A 9,325-nucleotide genomic window follows, 5' to 3' on the forward strand; every position below is an offset into this window, starting at 1 on the left:
GTACCTCCACTATGTATGTACCCTCCACCACGGATTGCGTAGAAACTTCTACGAAAGAATGTCATCCACAATCGAATTACTTGGGTTGTGGTATCTTAAAACTTCTTAACATCGTTTTCTAAATTGTGAGTTAGTCCATACGTGGTATATATTAGACAAAAAAGGTATGTATAGGTAAGTCTACAAATAATTACGGATCGATATGGACTTTTTGCACGATACGTAGAGAGCCAGAATTGAAATATGGGGGTCGCCTATGTGAGGGCTGTATACAATTATGAACTTGATATGGACCAATTTTTGTGTGCTTGGGGATCGATTTATCTGAGGGCTATTGTTGAGCCTATAAGCTTTTTTATAGGCTATTATTTCAAAAATTAAAACTCGAAAATTTTATAATTTTAGTGATCCAAATTGATCGTTTTATTTGGCTGTAACAATGCAACTCAACTAACTATCGAAAAACAGAATATAAAAAATTCTCCATGCAAAAAAGGAATGAGAAAAATATCAAAATCATTATCGTCTTCTTGTTGATCATTGTCTCTTTAGGCAAGTTGATAGAATATCAATATGCATTTTTGCATTGCATCGCATGTTGTTGTTGATGTTGTAAAAAGAGCGTAAAAATGCATTTCAGGGGTAAACGCACCAACATACATATTTATGCGTGGCTGATGCAACGTTTGTATGTTTAGCCATATGTACAATGCTGGATGCTGTTACTACAGGTAGATATTGATGTTATTGAGACTTCTCGCACAGTGGTTTATCCGAACATCCTCCCCCCGTTGGAAGGCTGTGCGTTTCAACAACATTATCATTAATGGGTAGTACGGCTAATTTGGCAACTGATCGTCGAATTATGCCGTTGATGGTTTTTATGATTGCCACTCGAACTATTTCATCGTTGCCTCTTACAACATCTACAACTCGTCCCAAAAGCCATTTCAAAGGTGGCAGATTGTCATCTTTTACAAGTACCATATCTCCGATGGCAACATTTTTGCGTTGTGACTTCCACTTTGACCGCTCTTGAAGAAGGGCCAGATAAGAAGAACTCCACTTCTTCCAAAATATTTGCTGCATATAGCAAACCTTTTGCCATCTATTCAATCTATTAATATTCAAATCTGTTACATCGGGCTCCGAAATTGTTGTTAATGGGGCGCCAACTAAAAAGTGGCCAGGTGTCAACACTTCGAGATCGTTTGGATCTTCTGATATTTGGCATAGAGGTCTAGAATTTAACACGGCACATATTTCACATACCAGGGTCCTTAATTCATCAAATGAAAGAACTGACTGCCCCACTGTGCGATAGAAATGATACTTGGCCGATTTAACCGCAGCCTCCCAAAGGCCCCCAAAGTGCGGTGATCTGGGCGGTATAAATTTCCAATTGATTTCATCCTCAAAACAGTGTTTTTGGATTTGCTGCATGCTCGTTTGGTTGAAAAAAAGTTGCCGTAGTTCACCCAATTCGTTTTTGGCTCCTACAAAATTTGTGGCATTGTCCGACCAAATAGTTTTTGGTTTGCCTCGAATCGAGATGAATCGCTTTAAGGATGACAGGAACGACGATGTAGATAAGTCGGATACCAATTCCATATGTATCGCCTTAGTTGCAAAACATATAAATATACATATGTAACTTTTTAATGGTGGCCGATTTCGTACCTCTGATTTATAATAAAAAGGCCCGCAAAAATCAATTCCAGTTATAGAAAATGCCCTGCTTGGCTGAACTCTTTCGTGCGGCAAACTGCCCATTATGTGCTCAGCTATTTTAGGCTTTAAGCGAAAACATTTTATACATTTAGCAATTATTAGGCTGATAGTTTTCCTGCCTCCTAGAGGCCAATATTGCTGACGAATATTTGCCAAAAGACTTTGAGGACCCGCGTGCAGAAATTTTTCGTGGAAGTAAATGACCATTGACTTGGTAAGTGGGTGGCTTTTCGGAACAATTATTGGGTGCTGAGCGTCGAAATTTAAATACGAATTTTGCAACCGCCCGCCGACTCTAATCAACCCATCAGAATCCATAAATGGTGCAAGCGCGAGTAATTTGCTAGATGTAGAAATATTTGATTTTGATTTCAAGGCTTTATATTCAGCTGAAAAATTAATTATTTGAATGTTTCGAAAAAGTATCTTAGTTCCCATTTTAATATCATTTTCCATTGTATTTTCGCCGGATTTAAATTTTGAAAAATTCATGAAACGATATACATATCCAAAAATCCGTTGAATTTTATAGAAAGAATTTAGAAATTTGCAATTCAAAGCAAAATCATATACCGTCGAAGCAATTAGAACTGCACGTCGACGTTCAGGCAAATCTTCAATGAAATTCATATTATTTGGCCAATGTTCAAAATTTTTGTATAAAAAAGAGGGTCCATTTTTCCACAGGTTACACTTCACCAGCTCTTCTGGTGTAGAACCTCTCGATAATATATCCGCAGGATTTTTAGCGGTAGGCACATGGTGCCACATCATATTTTTGGTCAGATTTTGGATACGACTCACTCTATTACTTACAAAAATGTTGTAATTCGAAGACTCTTCCCGCAGCCACGACAATACTACCATGGAGTCCGACCAGCAGTGACATTCATAACCTTTGCCCAGAGTACTTGAAACATCATCCAAAAGTTCAGCGAGAAGCAGCGCTGCTGATAATTCCAATTTTGGTATCGTTAGAACTTTAAGGGGTGCCACTCTAGATTTGGAGCATAATAAATTCACCCGAATCTCTCCTTCGTGCTCTGATCTCACATAAATACAGGCTCCATAGGCTGATTTGCTCGCATCGCAAAAGGCATGTATTTGAACATCCGAATCTGGAAGTAAAACAAATCTAGGATATTCGAATTGGCTAGCAAACGAAAATTTTGAAACATATTGCAACCAAGCAAATCTTGGGGCAAGCTCTCATCCCAATCCAATTTAATTTTCCACAAGTTTTGCATAAAAACTTTGGCCTTAGTTATGACAGGCCCAATTAGCCCCAGAGGGTCATATAGACGGGCTATAGACGATAAAACAGTCCGCTTTGAAATATTTGTTGATTCTAAAAAATGCGAAAATGAAAAAATAAAATTATCCAACTTTGGATTCCAAACAAGGCCCAGGGTTTTAGTGATATTTGTCCCATCATGAAATTCTAAAAAAGTTTCACGATCACCAGCAGGCACATTTTCCAAGACGGAGTCATCATTAGAACACCACTTTCGTATTTGAAAGTTTCCTCTCTTCAGAAGAGACGTGATTTGTTCTCTTATTTCAATGACCTCTTCTATTGAATCCCCTCCGGAGATCAAATCGTCCACATAAAAATCTCTAGTGACGATATTTGCACCAATGGGAAACAATTCTCTCTCATCAAAAGCAAGCTGATGCATTGCACGTATAGCAAGAAAGGCGGCGGGTTTTGTGCCGTAAGTCACTGTGTTCAGCTTGTATATTTGTATGTCCTCACTAGAGCTATTTCTCCACAATATACATTGGAGGTAATCATCTGGTGGATTAATGAGAACACATCTATACATCTTACATATGTCGCCACTTAAAGCGATTTTGAAAAATCTAAAACGAAGTATCGTATTAAATAATTTGGCCTGTATAGTAGGGCCCGAATGAAGAGTTTCGTTTAATGAAAGGCCTGTGTTTGTTTTTGCCGACCCATCAAATACTACCCTGAGCTTGGTAGTTGTGCTCTCCTCCTTATGCACACAGTGGTGAGGCAGAAAATAAGTTTTGGTTTGTGGAGGAATATCTGTGACGAGACTCATGTGCTTTAGATCGATATACTCACTCATGAACTCACTGTATTTTTTCTTTACTGCAGGCAATTTATTCAATTTTCTCTCTAAATTGAGAAATCGACTGTGGGCTCTCCCATAAGAATCACCAAGTTCATTTGAATTTATTTTCTTTGGTAATGAAACTGAATATTCACCAGAGGATAGACGCACTGTGTTTTCAATAAAATGTTGCTCACAGAACTCATCGTCGGAATTAAGCTGCCCAGGGTTTCCAAAATTCTGCTCTACTTCCCAAAAGCTCTTTACAATATCAGCCAACGATTCATGTTCGCCTTTTGTAATGGCCTTTGATGCAGCGGCTAATGAACATGCATTCGAGTGAGATGCGCCCCCACCAGATACCACCCATCCAAGACGGGTTTTTTGTAAAATTGTCGAATTATTTCCACAGCGTATTTGGCCAACACTCATTAGTTCGAAAAATAGGCCAGCGCCAATAAGTAGATCTATTCTTCCCCTCTCACAAAAGTTGGAATCAGCTAATTTAATGTTATGAGGGATTTTGAAATCATTTACCTTAAGATTTCGATTTGGCTGGTATTCTGTAATTGATGGTATCACAACAGCTACGAATGAAACAGAATATTCACTGTGGCATGATTTTATTAATATTTCTGTCGATTTATCAGCCAAAATGTTACCTTCGCCGATACCAGATATTACGATATTTGAATTTCTCACCTTTAACTGGGCCTGATTGACAAATCGAGTTGTTATAAAATTTAGCTGGGAGGCCGAATCTAGAATCGCTCGGCATGGAACGAATACGCCAGAATTAGTTTTAACCAAAACAATAGCGGTCGCTAACAAAATATTTGTACCATCAGCAGTTTCGAATTGTTGGGTAGGATTTGATGAAACGAGAGTAGATTGTGTTTGTACTTGCGGTGGCTGCGAGGAAGATGGTGGGTGCCCTTGATTGATGTTGTTGTTAGCTTGTGTGGGTGTTGATAGTGATTCAAAATTATTATCGATATGTAATAGCGAGTGGTGTTTCATTTGGCAGATATTGCAGGGCCCAAACTTACATTTCTGGAGTCTATGACCCTTTCTTAAACAGTTAAGACACAAATTTAGTCTTTTTACTTCTCTAAAACGTAGCGTTGGGGAGAGATTTGAAAACTGTGAGCAATTCGATATGTAATGATCATTTGCATTACAAAATGTACAAAACGATTGCTTGGCTCCGGAAGCTATCAAAACATTTCGACCTTGGGAATTCGATTTCTTACTTGATTGTTGATTAGATGTGGTTGGTTTCATAGAGCTCTCAAGATTTTCCATCATACGACATCTTCGTTCAAGAAAGGAAGCCATGAATGGCCATGTTGGCAATCTATCATTTTGCAACCCTTCTTCCCACTTGGCTTGTGTTTGGTGATCCAGTTTAGAAACCACTAAATTAACGAGAAATCCATCTGCCAATTGCTCTTTGGTACATATCGTTTCGAGGGCTCGTATATGAGCGTTGAGTTTATCGCTAAGCTGGCGAAGACTGGATGCAGACCCTTTTTCAACATTTTTCAACCCAAAAACCTCTTTGATATGCATCTGAAAAAGAAGCAATTTATTATCGAATCGATTTTTAAGTAATTCAATTGCTTTATCATAATTTGCATCATTCGGCTCCAAAGATGATATCGTATCCAAAGCAGATCCAGTTAAGAGAGACCGTAGATGCTGGAACTTTTCTATATTGGTTAAATCCATATCGTTGGCTATAACTGTGGTAAACATAGCAAAAAAGTTCGGCCAGTCGGTGTATGAACCACTGAAAGCTGGAATTTTTAGTTCTGGCAGTCGAGTTTTGCGAATATTTCTTGGTTCCTCTATCGAAAATTGACGAAAAGTTGATGATGAAGGTAAAGAACGTGTACCGCCACTGGCCACAATTTTCCGCTTTAGTTTTGCCTTTGCTTCAAAATAAGATTTCATAAAATTGTCTCTGATAGTTTCATCCAAACTATCTCCTTGATAATTTTCCACAATTGATAGGGAATTTTCGAAATTTGTATTTAAACTTTCAACATAATCGAGGCGGACGGACAGATCAGCTTCATCCAGTGTTTGTAATTCATCGGAAGTAATGCGCTTATTAAATTTCTCCAGCTGCTTACCGATTAATTCCACTTTTTTTAAGCACTGCGATAGATCGGAGCTTTCCTTACCCGATTCCTTGGAATTAGATGATGATGATGTATTAAAATCTGGCATATTTTTCCAATTTTTAATCAAAAATCCAAAATTCAGCTTTTATAATTACGCAATGGATTACGCAATATTCGCTGTCTGAGCAAGTCTCAAGTTTTTTTTGGCTTAAAATCCGACGAAATTTTTATATTTTAATACCCGACTTGGCACTAAAAATACGTGATTCCAATCAATCACGTCGGGGTCACCAATGTTGAGCCTATAAGCTTTTTTTTTGCGGTTAAATCGGCCAAGTATCATTTCTATCGCACAGTGGGGCAGTCAGTTCTTTCATTTGATGAATTAAGGACCCTGGTATGTGAAATATGTGCCGTGTTAAATTCTAGACCTCTATGCCAAATATCAGAAGATCCAAACGATCTCGAAGTGTTGACACCTGGCCACTTTTTAGTTGGCGCCCCATTAACAACAATTTCGGAGCCCGATGTAACAGATTTGAATATTAATAGATTGAATAGATGGCAAAAGGTTTGCTATATGCAGCAAATATTTTGGAAGAAGTGGAGTTCTTCTTATCTGGCCCTTCTTCAAGAGCGGTCAAAGTGGAAGTCACAACGCAAAAATGTTGCCATCGGAGATATGGTACTTGTAAAAGATGACAATCTGCCACCTTTGAAATGGCTTTTGGGACGAGTTGTAGATGTTGTAAGAGGCAACGATGAAATAGTTCGAGTGGCAATCATAAAAACCATCAACGGCATAATTCGACGATCAGTTGCCAAATTAGCCGTACTACCCATTAATGATAATGTTGTTGAAACGCACAGCCTTCCAACGGGGGGAGGATGTTCGGATAAACCACTGTGCGAGAAGTCTCAATAACATCAATATCTACCTGTAGTAACAGCATCCAGCATTGTACATATGGCTAAACATACAAACGTTGCATCAGCCACGCATAAATATGTATGTTGGTGCGTTTACCCCTGAAATGCATTTTTACGCTCTTTTTACAACATCAACAACAACATGCGATGCAATGCAAAAATGCATATTGATATTCTATCAACTTGCCTAAAGAGACAATGATCAACAAGAAGACGATAATGATTTTGATATTTTTCTCATTCCTTTTTTGCATGGAGAATTTTTTATATTCTGTTTTTCGATAGTTAGTTGAGTTGCATTGTTACAGCCAAATAAAACGATCAATTTGGATCACTAAAATTATAAAATTTTCGAGTTTTAATTTTTGAAATAATAGCCTATAAAAAAGCTTATAGGCTCAACATTGATCACGTCGGGGTCACCAATGTTGAGCCTATAAGCTTTTTTATAGGCTATTATTTCAAAAATTAAAACTCGAAAATTTTATAATTTTAGTGATCCAAATTGATCGTTTTATTTGGCTGTAACAATGCAACTCAACTAACTATCGAAAAACAGAATATAAAAAATTCTCCATGCAAAAAAGGAATGAGAAAAATATCAAAATCATTATCGTCTTCTTGTTGATCATTGTCTCTTTAGGCAAGTTGATAGAATATCAATATGCATTTTTGCATTGCATCGCATGTTGTTGTTGATGTTGTAAAAAGAGCGTAAAAATGCATTTCAGGGGTAAACGCACCAACATACATATTTATGCGTGGCTGATGCAACGTTTGTATGTTTAGCCATATGTACAATGCTGGATGCTGTTACTACAGGTAGATATTGATGTTATTGAGACTTCTCGCACAGTGGTTTATCCGAACAGCTATATTTACACCGAAAAAAGTGAATTGTTTTATAGGAAGAATGAACTACCTCGCAAGAAACTTGAACTAAATTTTGCTCCACATTTTGAGATTTCCACAAAGCGTTGTTAAAACCAGGAAATTTTAATGCTTTGTTGTACTTTTTAACTTCAGTTCACGAAATTACATCCTCTCATAGAAGAAAAAATGAACTAAAAGTAAAGAAGAAATTCATTGGCGCCAAATCATGACTGTTTTAACCATACAGTAGTTCATTCTTACTATTTTTGGGAATTGTACGAAAATCTTCTTTTGCTTTAGTTCATATTGAACTTATGTGTACGGTCATTGAACTTTATACCCAAGGTGAGTTCATAAAATTTTTAAGACATACTTAAAAAAAGTAAGATTTCATTATGTTGTGGAAAATTTCGATAAAAATAATAAATTTTATAAATTTTATAATTTTTTCCGAATAAAAACAAGTACAATTTAAAGTTAGTTTAACTACGGAAATTTTTTTCTGTGTAACTATAGACCGATATGGACCTAGTTAGGTATGTTTTTTAACGGCCATATACTAGCACAATGTACCAAATTTCAACTGACTCGGATGAAATTTGCTCCTCCAAGAGGCTCCAAAACCAAATCTCGGGATCGGTTTATATGGGAGCTATATATAATTACGGATTGATATGAACCAATTCCTGCATGGTTGTTGGATACAATATACTAACATCACGTACCAAATTTCAACCGAATCGGATGAATTTTGTTCTTCCAAGTGGCTCCAAATTTTATTTTTATAAAAAATTTCCTCAAAATTTTATTTCTATAGAAAATTTTGTCAAAATCTTATTTCTAAAAAACATTTTGTCAACATTTTATTTCTATAAAAAATTTTGTAAAAATTTCTTTTCTATAGAAAATTTTGTCAAAATTTTATTTCTATAGAAAATTTTGTTAAAATTTTATTTCTATAGAAAATTTTGTCAAAATTTTATTTCTATAGAAAATTTTATCAAAATCTTATTTCTATAGAAAATTTTATCAAAATTTTATTTCTATAGAAATGTTAACAAACTTTATTTCTTTAAAAAATTTTTTGAAAATTTTATTTCTATAGACAATTTGTCAAAATTTCACTTCAATAGAAAATTTTTATAAAATTTTATTTCTCTATAAAATTTTGTCTAAATTTTATTTCTCTAGAAAATTTTGTCAAAATTTTATTTCTAAAGAAAATTTTGTCAAAATTTTATTTCTTCAGAAAATTTCGCCAAAATTTTATTTCTTCAGAAAATTTCGCCAAAATTTTATTTCTATAAAAAATTTTGTCAAAATTTTATTTCTATCGAAAATTTTGTCAAAAGTTTATTTTTTAGAAATTTTGTCAAAATTTTAATTCTATAGAAAATTTTGTCAAAACTTTATTTCAATTCAAAATCTTGTAACATATCATTTCAATAGAAAACTTTATCAAAATTTTAGATCCATAGAAGATTTTATTCATTTGTATAGAAAATTGTGACAAAATTTTATTTCATTAGAAAATTTTGTCAAAATTTTATTTCTGTAGAAAATTTGATCAACATTTTATTT

The 9,325-nt window shown here is 35.3% G+C and overlaps 2 protein-coding genes across 2 annotated transcripts; one reads left to right on the forward strand and one right to left on the reverse strand.

The window, feature by feature from the left end:
* Positions 1-744: 744 nt before the first annotated feature.
* On the reverse strand, positions 745-6,047 carry LOC142231336 (uncharacterized). The gene is made up of 5 exons (XM_075301949.1): positions 3,137-6,047; positions 2,918-3,079; positions 2,305-2,849; positions 1,681-1,794; positions 745-1,620 (listed from the first exon to the last, which is right to left on the reverse strand). The coding sequence occupies exons 1-5, from the start codon at positions 6,045-6,047 to the stop codon at positions 745-747; spliced, it is 4,608 nt and encodes a 1,535-aa protein (XP_075158064.1).
* Positions 6,048-6,099: 52 nt separating this feature from the next.
* LOC142231338 (uncharacterized) lies at positions 6,100-6,866 on the forward strand. The gene is made up of 2 exons (XM_075301950.1): positions 6,100-6,120; positions 6,279-6,866. Exons 1-2 carry the CDS (start codon positions 6,100-6,102, stop codon positions 6,864-6,866), a joined length of 609 nt encoding a protein of 202 aa, XP_075158065.1.
* Positions 6,867-9,325: the final 2,459 nt, after the last annotated feature.

The sequence above is a fragment of the Haematobia irritans genome, chromosome 3 (genome assembly GCF_050003625.1).
Source record: "Haematobia irritans isolate KBUSLIRL chromosome 3, ASM5000362v1, whole genome shotgun sequence".
In the NCBI taxonomy this organism is placed as follows: Eukaryota; Metazoa; Arthropoda; class Insecta; order Diptera; family Muscidae; genus Haematobia; species Haematobia irritans.

What these genes read in the sequence shown, in the direction of transcription:
- LOC142231338 (XM_075301950.1), top strand. Translation starts at nt 6,100, where the DNA reads ATGGATTACGCAATATTCGCT. An exon ending in TGGATTACGCAATATTCGCT is followed by an intron (nt 6,121 to 6,278) that starts GTCTGAGCAAGT and finishes AAATCGGCCAAG; the next exon opens with TATCATTTCTATCGCACAGT.
- LOC142231336 (XM_075301949.1), bottom strand. Translation starts at nt 6,047, where the DNA reads ATGCCAGATTTTAATACATCATCATCATCTAATTCCAAGGAATCGGGT. An exon ending in CTTGCCCCAAGATTTGCTTG is followed by an intron (nt 2,850 to 2,917) that starts GTTGCAATATGT and finishes TTTTACTTCCAG; the next exon opens with ATTCGGATGTTCAAATACAT. An exon ending in CTTTTTATTATAAATCAGAG is followed by an intron (nt 1,621 to 1,680) that starts GTACGAAATCGG and finishes TTTGCAACTAAG; the next exon opens with GCGATACATATGGAATTGGT.